The sequence below is a fragment of the Benincasa hispida genome, chromosome 5 (genome assembly GCF_027475165.1).
Source record: "Benincasa hispida cultivar pf3 chromosome 5, pf3_genome.v1.1, whole genome shotgun sequence".
NCBI classification, from domain to species: domain Eukaryota; kingdom Viridiplantae; phylum Streptophyta; class Magnoliopsida; order Cucurbitales; family Cucurbitaceae; genus Benincasa; species Benincasa hispida.
Genome location: NC_143482.1, coordinates 68,895,333 through 68,909,018, shown reverse-complemented (window position 1 = coordinate 68,909,018; position 13,686 = coordinate 68,895,333). Strand labels below are relative to the sequence as shown.

The 13,686-nt window shown below is 34.7% G+C and overlaps 1 protein-coding gene across 8 annotated transcripts; it reads right to left on the bottom strand.

Annotated features, from left to right (window-relative positions):
* Positions 1 to 495: 495 nt before the first annotated feature.
* On the bottom strand, positions 496 to 11,375 carry CYP59 (cyclophilin 59). 8 transcript variants are annotated; one of them, XM_039031856.2, is made up of 17 exons: positions 10,987 to 11,375; positions 10,836 to 10,897; positions 10,618 to 10,670; positions 10,345 to 10,508; positions 9,929 to 10,033; positions 9,627 to 9,744; positions 9,474 to 9,524; positions 8,602 to 8,693; positions 8,172 to 8,271; positions 6,019 to 6,141; positions 5,843 to 5,920; positions 5,686 to 5,732; positions 5,551 to 5,606; positions 2,880 to 2,920; positions 2,646 to 2,751; positions 1,656 to 1,770; positions 496 to 1,568 (listed from the first exon to the last, which is right to left on the bottom strand). In XM_039031856.2, the coding sequence occupies exons 4-17, from the start codon at positions 10,440 to 10,442 to the stop codon at positions 869 to 871; spliced, it is 1,830 nt and encodes a 609-aa protein (XP_038887784.1). In that variant the 5' UTR covers positions 10,443 to 10,508; positions 10,618 to 10,670; positions 10,836 to 10,897; positions 10,987 to 11,375; the 3' UTR covers positions 496 to 868. The 8 variants fall into 8 exon arrangements, with proteins under 8 accessions (XP_038887784.1, XP_038887785.1, XP_090170043.1 ...); XM_039031857.2 differs by having other exon boundaries at positions 10,618 to 10,731; positions 10,987 to 11,265; XM_090313917.1 differs by having other exon boundaries at positions 9,929 to 9,993; positions 10,618 to 10,731; positions 10,987 to 11,223.
* Positions 11,376 to 13,686: the final 2,311 nt, after the last annotated feature.

Sequence of the window (13,686 nt, the reverse complement as noted above, 5' to 3'; positions counted from 1 at the left end):
TAGAAGCACAACTCAAGATGGAAACTACATAGTACATGAATTTCATCCCAATATATAATTGGTGGAAATGAAATGAAACAAGATCAGTCTTGTTTAATTACATGTTCACCTATAAACCTTTTTATATGAAAAGGAAATATTGAAGAACCTTTTTCACATATTTAATGTTGGTTTGAAATAGCCTAATTATGGATTTTCTGTGTAGCCTAAATGTTAATGGTTGTGTTTTTCTGATGGTCCCTCCAGTGGTGTTCATAATTTCTTTGGCTTTATAATTTGGAACTTCTGACAAATGATTGGCTATTAATTTAGTGTACTTCGTAGCTTCTCCCTGCACCACCACCAATATAGGCAGCATCCCTATACGTAGCTGTCTCGATTTAAAGTTACTTTGGTCCTCCATTTTACATCCCACCTACTTTGGTTCCTTCCTCACTATTTCCAATTAAGAACATCGATCTCACACAAAAAAAAAAAAAGAAGGAAAAAAATATATATATCAAATTTGTCTTTGATCATTGCATTGTTTGGTTCAAACTTCCAATGAATCTACAAGATCATACAAAAAGGAACCGTCATATATCATTACTGAAGAATGAATTGAAAAAGGGGAAGATGCGAACTTACGTTAAGTTACAAGTGGTGATATCATTACAGAATAAGGCTTTGGAAAAAGGAGCCTACTTACAAGGGTTGAAACGCAGTAAATTGTGTCCACAGCCCTTTTTTCTTTTGTTTCTTTTTGAATTTTCAAGAGGCATTTTACCATAGAAGACAACCATGAAGTGCTTCGGCCCTTGTGACATTCTATCTACTGGAGAGAGTTTAACTGTCATCTGCAGTTCTTTCAATTTAACAAACTCATTCTTTATCTTTCCTTGTAATCGTCCTTGCTTCGTTTTCTGGGTTCTCGCTCGTCTCTCCTGTCCTTGTAACCATCTGTATATTTTTTCTTATAATGTAGCTCGTCTTTCATCTCTGCTTTGTCACTGTCGAAATTTCTTTTTCCACAAACTCTTTCATCCTTCCTATATTCCCGACTATCATCTGTAATTTTTCTTCTGCCATTTCCCATGTACCTTTTCTCTTCATGGCTACTCTTATCTGCATGCCTTCTGCCATAAAACTCATCATCCTTCCTCCTCTCTGACTTGTCACTATATTCTCTTCCACTTCTGTTTCTATTAGCTTCATAATCCTTCTTGTCATAAGCGTCATTATCATTTGAAGATCTTTTTTTATAATTCAACTCCCTATGATCATCCCGGTCACTCTGTCTCTTCCTTTGTTCATGGTCCCTTCGTTCATCAAAGTCATCCTTGTCTCCTCTGTGTCCACTAGATTGCCCGTCTTTATATTCTCGATGCATCTCTCTTTCCCTGAATCTATTTCGATCATTTGTTTCATGCCTATCACTTGAACTCTTCTTTTCTGTGTATCGCTCATGCCCAGTGGAGCTTTGCTTCCTAGCGTTTGGCCTCTCAAAATGCTTATCTCTATCATGATCTCGATATCTCTTTTCTTTCCTATGGTTAATTCCATTTTCCTCATCAAAAACAAAGTCATACCTACAACAACAATTCAACTGTAATCAGAGAGAGAGAGAAGGGGGGGAAGGGGGGGAATGGGGGACACTCAGTGCAAACTTCAGAAACCTTGATTCATCTCCACCATGTTGTACATTATCATCCTTCAAGATGAACCTTGTAGATCCACCAGTGCAATCCTTAGCCATATGGTCGGAAGCACCACATTTAAAGCAACCTCTACCTGCGCCCAAAAGCAGTAACAGTAAGTTCAAGCTGAGAAATTCTTCAGTTTTATTCCATAAATTATATGGTTAGAAATACAAGTGAAAGAGGGGAAAAAGAAAAGGAGATAAATATCAAACTACACAAAAGGTTTGCGACCAATTTTTACTCTAACAGAGACTAGCCAGTTTTTCTTTTTCTTTTTTTTTTTTAATAAGAAACAATTTCATTTATAAATAAAATATCCAAAGAGATTCCAATGGAGAACCCCAAAAAAGGATAAAACACAAAACCAAGGGAAAGGGCAAACATAAGAGCAAGATAATACAGAGAGATGACTGCTGGATTGATGAGCCAAGATCCACCCCTCACCGACACAAAAGGGCAAAACCAAACAAAACAACAATCCAAATATCATCAAACACAATCATCCCATCATAAGGTAGAAACTAAATGATCCATAGTTGATCACAAAACAATCAATACAAAAACAGTGACTGAAATCATGGGGGAGAAAACAACCAATTAGATGTAAAGAAAGGGTTGAGATGGTAAACTGAATGCTCCAAGAACAAACGAAAATGAGAACATTGATCTGTTGAACCACAAAACATGCAGGGGAGGCCCAAAACTTCACCAATCCACATCATGCTGACATTGACCCCTCTCTATTCTCTAGGACATAGAGCACTCTAGATTCCAAATTTCTCTTATACATGTTTCACCATATACTTGTTGCTCTTCTTAGCAGGGATGGCTGTAATAAAAAGCCTGTTGTCTCTGAACCAAGGAGCCAATGCAATCAAATGCAGCATCAGATTGAACGGATCATCAGACGGTGGAGGAATGAACAAAAACCAACCAGTTACTTCATTGAATATTGTATTCTCTCACCTTTATCTGCCGAGTAATCTTTGCGCCGGTATTGGGACCAGAGTTTTGCAACACTTTGACTGAAATCCACATGTATCCTTCTATCATCAATCAGAGCATTGTCCATCTTCGGTCAACAAACAAATAAAGAAAAACCAAGATCAGATACTCTATAAGAATAATTAAGATTAAAAAAATGACTTTTTAGCAATGGCAATGGAGCAATGGGGGCACATGTCTTTCTTTTTAACACACCTTAAAATATGCTTGTTCACATGCCTCTTTTGTCTCGAACTCTGCCCACGACAAAATAAGATTGAATCAGCTGAAAATTTTAAATTAGAACTAAGAATTGAACACCAACCCATGCTGGAAATGAAGTTTGCACAGCCAGCTCTACATAGACTATGGTAATTAGAAGAAAATAAGATAGCTATAAGGATTATGGAGATAAACTAGAACACCATAGAGAAGTTGCACATTTTAATGTCATTGCATGGAGAAGTTACAAAAAGTCCCAAAAAAAAATGGCACAATTTGGTCTCAATAATGATAATTAAACATAATCCATAACCAGTATAATGCATCAACATCCCAATTCTTTGGTAAACTCTGTTCCTACACCGTAAAACACTAAGAAGAAAATTCAGCTAAAAAATTTTTCATGATTAGCATATTTTCAGTTTCCTAAAAAAGAATTCAATAAAAAAAACTTGCAAATATATGACCATCATATCACAGTTCATTCACATCTTCAACATCATATCTACACCTGAATGGGTAAGATTCAAAAACACATCTCCATGCAAGGTCTAGCTGGAGGATTGGTGTATTTCCCAAAAACAATAGCTAATTTTTTTGGCGAGATCCAAATCTCATTCTTACTTTTCCATCCCTTAGCGGTCTAATCTAAATGATCTTATATTATAAAAAGAGAACTATAAAAGACGTCCAAATTATAAACTATACCTACATCAACAAAGGAAATTGCATCTGAACATCCCAAAAGTTACTTTGAACAATATCTTATGGTCAAGAAGCTCAAAATATTCTTGTTGGTCCCCGGGGATTTGATCTCTTTCCTGAATCTAGTCTTTTAGACAGGACCATCCCTTGTGCTTCCATTTTAGAATCAGTAACATGAAAGAATAGCATGTACATGCATAACCTTGGGACTAGAATCAGCACGGTGTAACCTTTTAAATAATAATAAATAAAATAAAATAAAATGAAGAAGAAAAACAACGAAAAAAGACCAAGGAAATAAGAGAGCTTTTATTAGATTGACTGAAAGCACAAACTGTACAATAACGAGGATCCTAGAAGTGTTTGAACTTGTATTGGCAAAAAGGCTTCTTTTTGGCAACCTGTCATTGATAAAGTTGAAAGAAAGAAAGAGCACTGGAAGAATCTTCTCCTCTCTGGAGGGGTAGAATTACTTTGGTCAAGTCTATTCTTACAGAATCCCTCTTTACTATTTCTTGATATTTGCTTGCCCCAACAGATTCATTCCTTGGAAAGACTAATTAGAAACTTCTTTTTGGAAAGGTAGCAAGGAGTATGGGCCTCTAATCTGATTAATTGGGAAACTACCTCTCTTCCGACTAAAATCGAGGTTTGGGTATTGGCAATGTCACTATAAAGAATCATGCTTTTCTAGTCAAATGGGGTTGGAGATTTCTCACAGAAAAGGCTGCTCTCTAGAGGCAGGTGATTGCTTCTAAATATACATGATCTGAGAATAGTTGGTGGCCTTCCATGAACGGCTATCGGTGGCTTAAAAGGCCATGGACTCAAATTATGAAAAATATCACTCTCAAAGGATTGGTACAAAGTCAAAACTGGTTGTGGGGATAAAACCAGATTCTGGAAAGATAAATGGCTCATTGACTCGCCTCTTCGTGTGGAATTTCCTAGACTTTACAGAATTGTGACTGCTAAGGACTCTGATGATGATCAACCATTGTTGGTCTGACTGTCTCTGTGTTTGGGATTTAAAAAAGTTTTGAAGAATTTTTACTGATGCCGAATTTGATGACTGGGTTAATCTTGTGACCAAACTCCAAGCCTCGAGACCTAATAATAGAGATGTTATCATGTGGATGTTGGAAAATGATGGCCTCTTTTCAGTTAAGTCTTTCTCTCCCAAGCTTGCTGTGAAGGAGGCTGCTCTGAACAGACTTGAGTTCTAATCTTCTATGGAAAGCCAGTTATCCTAAGAAGGTCAAAGTCTTCTTAAGGATTTGCTCCTTTGAAAGGCTGAATACTTATTGAAGAATCCAAAGAACCCTATTATGCTCTTACCCCTAATTGGTGTGTTCTTTGTAAAAGAAGTGAGGAGTCCTTGATGCATCTTTTCTCTTTTTGCCCCCCTTTGTCACAGATTGTTGAGGAAGGTTGTTTAGCTTGTTCAACTTGCAATGGTGTTGGCCTAGCAAAGCCTTTGAGGTTCTTCTTCAGCTTATTGAAGGTCCCAGGTTTCATGCTCAGGCGAAAAGCCTTTCGTCCAATGGGGTCTTTGCCCTTCTCTGGGGCCTTTGGTTTGAATGAAACTTGAGGATCTTTCGTGCCCATGAACAAAATAGGGATGTTTTGGGGATCTTGTCACTCTTTTTGCTTCTACTTGTTCTTCTACCTCTAAATTCTTTTGTAATTATAGCCTAACTCATATTTACACTAGTTGAGCCTCTTTTTTGTAACCTGTTGGTGTGTGGGGATATCTCATCCCCCCTCTTTTTATTCTCCTTTTGATAATGGAAGTTATGTTTCTTAAAATAAATTAAAAAGAAAAAAATAATAGTGGGCCAATTAAGAGAACAAGATTCTAATTCTCTCTTCTGCCTTTTTTTTAAATAGAAGAAAGAAAATAAAACTGCACAACTTTGGTCCAAGTTTGTCACCATGAAAAGCATAAATTTCAACTCACCTATGAAGGCATAGCATAAACTATCTCCAGTCTTATAATCACGGATAACTTCAGCCCTGAAACCACATGATTTATTAAAAAAACACGTGATGTAGAAATCAAAAAATATATTGATGCTTATTGACAATTACTTACGATAATACAGTGCCAAAACGGGAGAAGATAGTATGCAAGTCCTCATCCTGCATTCAGACATAAACCAATCAAAACAATCATTGGTATACTTAAAAGTTAAAACTATATAAATATAATAAAAAAAAACATTATATCAGTGAGAGAAGTAGGAACTCACTTCTGTAACTGGATTCAATTTACAAACAAATAGCACATTATCAGGAGGCTTTATCTCAGCATCAGGAATATCTCCAATCTGTCCAGCAAAAGTTGGACATAAAGAGTGTAAAACCAAGTAGACAAATGATGAAGATGAAGATTACATGTAGGACTAGAGCATGAAATGAAACTTACAGTTTCAAGCACAACAGCTCTGGAGTGAGCTTCCTTTGCACGAAAAACCTCTTCAAGTTCTTCTGGACCTAATTGTTCATCCAGTGGCACCCAATCATCTTCCAATCGCACCTCATCAACAACCTTCTCACAGTAGAGGGAATATATCACAAATTAGGCGCATACTTACAAAGGAAAGTTCCTTAGGTTCGAACTCAGTAACCAGATGAAAAATACAGAATGAAGATTGTTGGAGCAGAATGATTACATCTTCTCAGATAAAAACATTGAGTCCACTTATTTTTTAGCTTTATCTGGAGTATACTGATTAACCAGTGGAAGTATTTTTTGTAACTACTCTCAATAGGACTTCTGTATTCACCATATGAATGAAATGATTTCTGTTGCCATATATATATAATTTTTCATTGGTAAATTAAAAATTTAGGTTAAATTACAAATTTGGTCCTTATGATTTGGAGATAGTTATTGTTTAGCCCCTATGGTTTTAAAAGTTAAAGAGTTCAATCCTTATGGTTTGATAAAACTTCTTAAATAATCCCAATGATTTCGTAAAATTCAGATAATAAATAGTCCCTATAGGGACTACTTATGAGGGTTTTATCAAACTATAGGGACTAAATTCTAAATATAAACCATAGGGACTAAATTCTAACTTACTACAAACCATAAGGATCAAATTAGCAATTTAACCAAAAATTTACATACAAAAAAATTATACTACTCCCATTAAGAGCTTACAAATAGACCCTCTATTAGTATTAAGTACAGGGAAAATGAAAATAATTTGACAGTGCACTTCAAGAAGATGCATGATATTTGAGCAAAGAACAAGCTGGCCACATGACTCCTTCGTTTCATGATAAAAGGTTTCCATTTTATCCCCTGTAAAATAAATCTTTGACCACCTTGCCTCTTTCTTGTACAAGTAGTAGGAAGTCTTTTGAGAGACTTTCCTCCAATTCCAAACTCATGACATGACCTACTGTTTCTTCCTCTCTCCTATTTATGCATCCCATTCAGTTATGTCCAACTCCAACCAAGATAATGGTGCTTATCTAATCCCCTTCTTCCAAATGCCTTTCTTCCTTCTCTAATAGATAACTGAAATCCGGGGCCTTTTAGTGAAATGAGCCTTTTATGAACTTCCAAAACTTGTCTTACTGAAAACTCAGGAAAAAGGACAGACAAGAAACCAAGGAAAAACCAACACAAGGAGCCACCAGACAAAACCAACATAAAGGATAAACCACACAAAACAACCAATTACAAAATGGAGTCCTAGTGTTGGCAATAATAAAAAAATAAATAATAAAATTTTTAAAAAGCATAGAGAGGAAAATCTTGAAACAACTTTGTATAAGAAGAAACCCTGGAAAAACGTAGAAATGCGTCCACTCGTGATACCCCTTGTTTCACTACTACTATGAACCCCTTAGCTTTTCCACCATTTTTCTAATAAAAAAAAAGCTTTCATTGAAGGGAAAAAAAGGAATCCAAGTAAGAAAAAACCCAACAAAAGAAAAAGAGCCTGACAAACAAGGGACAAGGGGCAAGAGAAAACCCAAAAGAACTGCAAAAATACAGCTCCAATTTTACAAAACCAAAGCAAGAATCAAGATCATACTTACAAAAGACCAGGCTATAGTAGACTTGTAATTATCATAACAAAAGATGGTTATGCATAAAACATAGGGTTCAGATTTATACGGCTCAAGACAAACTGCTCCAAGGAGAAAGATGAAAATTTTGTGGAACCAAATTAGTGTGTACGCAACTATGCACTGAAGCCACAATGGCAATAAGAATGTATTATTTTGTGAGTTTTCTTGTGTTTCAGAGAAAACTTGCTCTGTACAAACAATTCCCCCAAATTTTCACATATTTAAAGCTGCCAATTAAACCCAAAGTATATACATCCCACAAGAACAACTCTCAAGATCCCATACTTCAGATTAAACTTCAACAATAATAAGTTAGATACCATCATTTCTTACAGCCAAGGATTTGAAACATTAAAAGAACAATTCATGGGAAGGATAAATTTCTTATCTAAATCAACTTGAAAATTTAGAGATCAGCTAAGTCAAACACTAGAATCTCATCATCATTAAACCTCCACCAAAATATAGATTATAACAAATATTTCCTACCTCATCTTTTGGTTTCCCTTCAGGAGAAGAACCTGGAATCAGCTCAGCTAACTGCGGTGGATCATCAAATGGATCATCCAGTATATAAGTATGCTTGATTCTGATCAAATAGATACCATTTTAATATGAAACAAAATATTTGAGAAAAAAATATGATAAATTTGCAATCACTAGAGAAATACAAGATACCAACTATCATTAAACTAAACTGGCAAAAAGAATCTCAAGGTTATAACAATTTCATGGAATAATATTAAATTTTGATCTCCAGTAGGTCTACACTTTCAAATTCCTTCTGAAATGTAATCCTTCAACGGTGCATGCCAATGGGAGTAATTTTTGGTTATCTATTTATTCCTTTGGACACTTAGCACTCCCTTTTGTATTTCTCAAACATTAATGAAAAGTTTTTCTTTTCTCAGACACATACCGGATGTTTTTGTATGGTCTGCCCTTCTCATCTGCATAGGCTTCATTAATCCTAATCAAGGTGTCAAGTCCTTCAGCAACCTCTCCAAAAACCTGCAATGTTGGAGAATGCTTTAGTAACACAAATTATCATAAACACAAAAGAAACATCTACTTTTACCATCAGAATAAATGCAATTAGCTTTGTTAATTACCCCAAACCAGTACTTATTGAAGAAATCTAACTCAGTAAATTCTAATCAATAAGTTCATATAATTATTTACAATACTTATATTTCACCGAAATAAGCTATGGACATAAGAATGAAAGAACTATGAAACTCTTTATAACAAGAGCTCCAAAAAGGAGCAGAAAGACGAGAAATATCCCAAAGATGAGAAGGTTCTTTAAGAATCTAGGAAAATTATTCTATTCCTCATAGTAAACCTCCCACTAAATTGCTTCAATGCCCTTTTTATCCTTTGGCCATCAAAGACAGTCTGAAAAATAAGCTTTTACTGCTACACCCTAAATCCCCTTAACAATTCACCCTTCCATGAGAAAGTCTTAGAATGCATTGTGCAGGGCAAGGACACTATCAGAAACACAGTTAAACATGTCATCCATTTCAATGATGAGTTAGTGCTGAAAAAAACCCTAGATTGAATACATGATACAGACTACAGAGTAATTATTTGCACAGATAGTTAACCCTGTGATTTTTTTATTTTATTTTATTTTTTTTTTGGTGTGGGGAATGTGAACATTGTCTTCCTTTTCTTATGGTTTGTAAATTGGATACTAAGAAGGCATATTAGAGATGAGTGAGTCAGAGACCACACCGGGACAGTGGGAGAGGGAAAGAGCATAGGTAAGTGTGTTAGGAGACTTACAGTGTGCTTGCCATCAAGGTACTCGAGATCATCACGCAAAGTAAAATAAAACTGAAAACAAAAAAGCACATGAATGTCATCTTAGTTCCTAATGTAGTGCAAGCAGGTAAATTTCAGAGAACTGGCCATTGCAAATTCACATATCAATAGTACCTGAGAAGCATTAAGATTTTCTCCAGCACTGGCCATAGCAACTGTGCCAGTCTTAGAATGCTTCAAATCGAGACGAATCTCATCACTGAAAAATCGAGCCTGGTCCCCATATAGAAATCTGAAGTTTAAAGATCAAGAAAGAAGATTAGATGACATGGTCAAAAAACATGATAGGCATAAAATGCCTTCAAGTTCAAAATTTTGATTATTCCGAATCTAATGCAGCCAGCAAGCAATGTAATACAAAAACTAAACAAGAAAAGTTTCACAACGAAATTCAGCGTGTAAGATCAAAAACATACTTATAGATTGAGTCGCCACCAGTCCCAGTGCCAGTGGGGTCACCAGTCTGAGCAGTAAAGTCCTTCTGTATTGTATGAAACAGACACCCATTGTAGTACTTAATTCTGCAGCAGTCCAGGTGAAAATAATAAAGAATAAAAAAGATGACATAGAAACTATTAAGCCGAATTCTTCACATCAAGTAGACTAGTTAGCCATCGTAAATCAGGTATATCTTATAATACGAAAATGAACATTTCCGCCCAGAAAATGAAATATTTCAGTGCTTGAATAACAAAAACTATTGTTGTTCATTGATGAAGGCGGAAAAAAGAGAGCATTAGTAAAACAACGGAACGAGTACTCTTAAGTCTTAACACAATCCAAACATAAAAACCAATAGAAAAAACAAAAAAAAATGAAAGAACTGACTAACTTGCAGAGCTTCAAGAAATTCTTGGAGGTCAAGGGGCACATGTCAGTGTGCAGGTCGATTACAATGTCCCCCAGACTGGTTACAATCAGAACGGACATGGCTTCCGCTTTCTGTCTTCCTTTCTCCGCAAATTGCTAAGTGTGCTTTGAGGCAATTACATGCAGCTGTCCGTTAACACAAACCCCGAACACAAATCATAATCAAACTTCTAACCCCATCTTTAGGACTTAATTGCAACACATAAAACCATTTCAAACTCTCCAAACAACTTACCCAAATGTAGTTTGACCCAAACCTACCTCCAAAACTTCAGATAAGTTTCCAACCTAAACATAACCAGAAATAAGGGTTACAAACCCAAATTCCAGCAGCATATACCCTATTAACCTTCAAAAATCCAAATCTAACATCAACACATTATGGGTATCATTAAGACTGTGCCACAACCCAATCGGTACTTATGAACTTCAAGCAAAACCCACAGAACTTACCAAAAAGAATGTCGAACCTTAATCTCGTCGGACAGCACCTCGAAAGCCTCTAAAACTCCAATCTAGCATCCAAGCATCATAGGTAATTTAATCTTAATGGTTTGTTCGGGATTTTACAAAATAAATCAAGAACTACACCTAAAACTCTTACCCACAACCAACCGACGGCGACAGCGGTCGTCAGAACGTAGTGGCGACGTTCGTGGTGGTGGTTGGCGGTGCTGTGCAGAGGAAAGTCTGAGAGAGAGAGAGAGAGAGAGAGACTCACTGACGGCAACAACACATGCGGACGACGGCGGTGACGGAACGGCGCGGGGGCGAGTGTGGGTGAGAGAGACGGATGAGAGCGAGGGAGGACTGACGGGTCTCACGGCTGCAGCAGGGTCCCTTTACTTTTTTTTTTCTCTCTCCTTTTAACAGGAATTATATTAAATGGCAAAAAAGACTAATTATTTGCAAATATAGCAAATAATTTAAACTTTCAATCTCATTTTCTTTTTTATTCCATTCCAACTTTACCCTTAATACTCCAAATTCACTAATTCACTCCCTGTCAGGACTCCCTTGTTTCTACCTTTTTTTCCTCCGTGATTGCTACACAGAGATGTCCAATTTTTCAGGAGGATGTGATCTCGTGGAGCTCTACCTCGAATGGAGAGATTTCCCTATTAGGCGATAAATGAAGGAGAGAGTAGGGGAAGAAATTCTCAATGAGCTAAATGGAGACGGTGAATACATTCTCCGTTCCCGCTCCCGCCATCGCCCCGTTCCTCGTCGCCGCCCAATTCTCTATTTATTTATTTAATATAATTATTTAATGCTATATTATTATTATTATTATATAATATTACATTTAAATTTAAATTCCGTGGACATCTATAGGCCTACACCAACTAATCATATGAAGCAAAAATCACTTCAAATTCATGTGACATGCAAATTTAAAGTTAGGATAAATTATTAACATGTGCGACACTCGGTCAACTGTAAAAATAAAGGTCCTAATTAATAATTATAAAAAAAAAAATTCATAGATAGAAAAAATGTTAAACTATTTATAGAAATAATAAAAAAAAAATAATAGATACAAATAAATTTCTATCGGCGTCTATCAACAAAGACTTCTATCAGTTTCTATCATGGATAGACTTCTTGTTATTTTATATAAATAGTTTCTCTTATTTTCTATTTTTAAAAATTTCTCAATTAAAAATATATTTTTTATTTTCAGTTTTTATATATGGTTATTGTTTTCTGTTTTCTGTTTTTTTTAAAACAAAAGATATAAAACGTATTTGATAATTATTTTTGCTTTTATATTTTCAAAAGTGAAAACAAAAATATATGTTTGATAATTGTGTTCTCCTATTTTTTTCTTAGAATCAAAATAAGTTTTGATGGTTTTTTTAGTTTTATACTTTTTTATTAAAAAATAATAAAATCAAACTATTTTTACAATAATTCTCCATCTAATATATATAATTATAAAAATATATTTTAAAAAATTATATTGATATAACATTATCAATATTTTTATATGCATATGGATTAATCACAAAGGAAACATATCGATATAATACAAAAAAAATAATAATAAATTTTATTTTTGTAAGGTAGACTACAGGAGAATAAGGAAATAATGGAACTAATTTTATTTATATTTACAAGCCATTTTAATTTAAATTGATTGAAAAAAAAAAATCTTTTAAATGCTTTTATTAAAAGAAAAATGATAATTTTTTTAAAAATGAGGTGTAAAAAAAGAAGAAAATATCTTGCATACTATTTTTTATTCATTGTTATATAAAAAGTGGAAATTCTTTTTTATAAAATATGAACATTCTTATTAAATAATACAAAATAAATAAAAGTTAAAACCCATATAAAATAGAAATGAAATAAAAGAAAATAACATAAAAAGAGAGAGACATTCACATCGTTGCAACCTAACTGAAGCAACCACCACTGAAAACCAAAGAGAGCAAGAGATTGTGACCGTCGGTTTGGCAGTGCCTATTTGAATTTTTTTACATTATTATTTTCATCTTCATTTGTACTAAGTTCCTAGAGATTGAACAACTCTTTTTTTTTTTAATATGAATGTAATTACTTCCATATTATATCCATCCATGTTTATTTTCACGAGCATGAGTAACTAAAGTCCTCATGGGTTGAGAAAGATAAATAACATTTTTGCTCAATTGTGCATAAGTAGGTGTTCAACTTGTTTAGTGTGTGCAAAAAGGTTTGCTCAGATCAGTTCGAGAGATTGATCTGAGTAAGAAACAATTTGCTACTTGAGAGAGTAAAATGATGTGGAACTCGCTAAACAAGGATAGAAGTAACTTTAGAAATAAAGTTAACCTATCGAAACCAAAACTCAACACATGCATCCTAAAGATAGGACACTGTGGCTTAAGACACCGAGAGGTGAAGTTATTACTTTAAGAGTTTATCACATGAGCGCATGACTTATGCATCGTTTAGGAAAAATATTAATGGATCTCTCTCAACCCTATCTAGTCATTGATATCTTATTCATCCTTACCTTGCACGGCTTCATTTAGCACTTACAAATCTCATCGCATCCATATCATCATTAATTCCACCAGTAGTATAGGTATCCTATCAGATAATAAATATTACTTTCATCGCATCTTTCTACCGTACATTTAAATAGCAACTCACTGCGTCAAGATCAAACAATTATTTTCATTACTTAGTCGTATATCCTTGAGTTCGACCTTGGATCTCACTAGGAAGTACTCTAATTAAACTTATACTTGGGTTTAGTTAGAGAAAACATTGTATTTAACTAAAAAATTCATTTCACTTAAATTTAAGAGCACGA

Coding starts and splice junctions, on each gene's coding strand:
- CYP59 (XM_039031856.2), bottom strand. CDS start 10,442: ATGTCCGTTCTGATTGTAACCAGTCTGGGGGACATTGTAATCGACCTG. Junction 6,142..8,171: donor AAGGGAAACCAAAAGATGAG/GTAGGAAATATT, acceptor TACTGTGAGAAG/GTTGTTGATGAGGTGCGATT. Junction 2,921..5,550: donor TTTATGCTATGCCTTCATAG/GTGAGTTGAAAT, acceptor TGTCGTGGGCAG/AGTTCGAGACAAAAGAGGCA.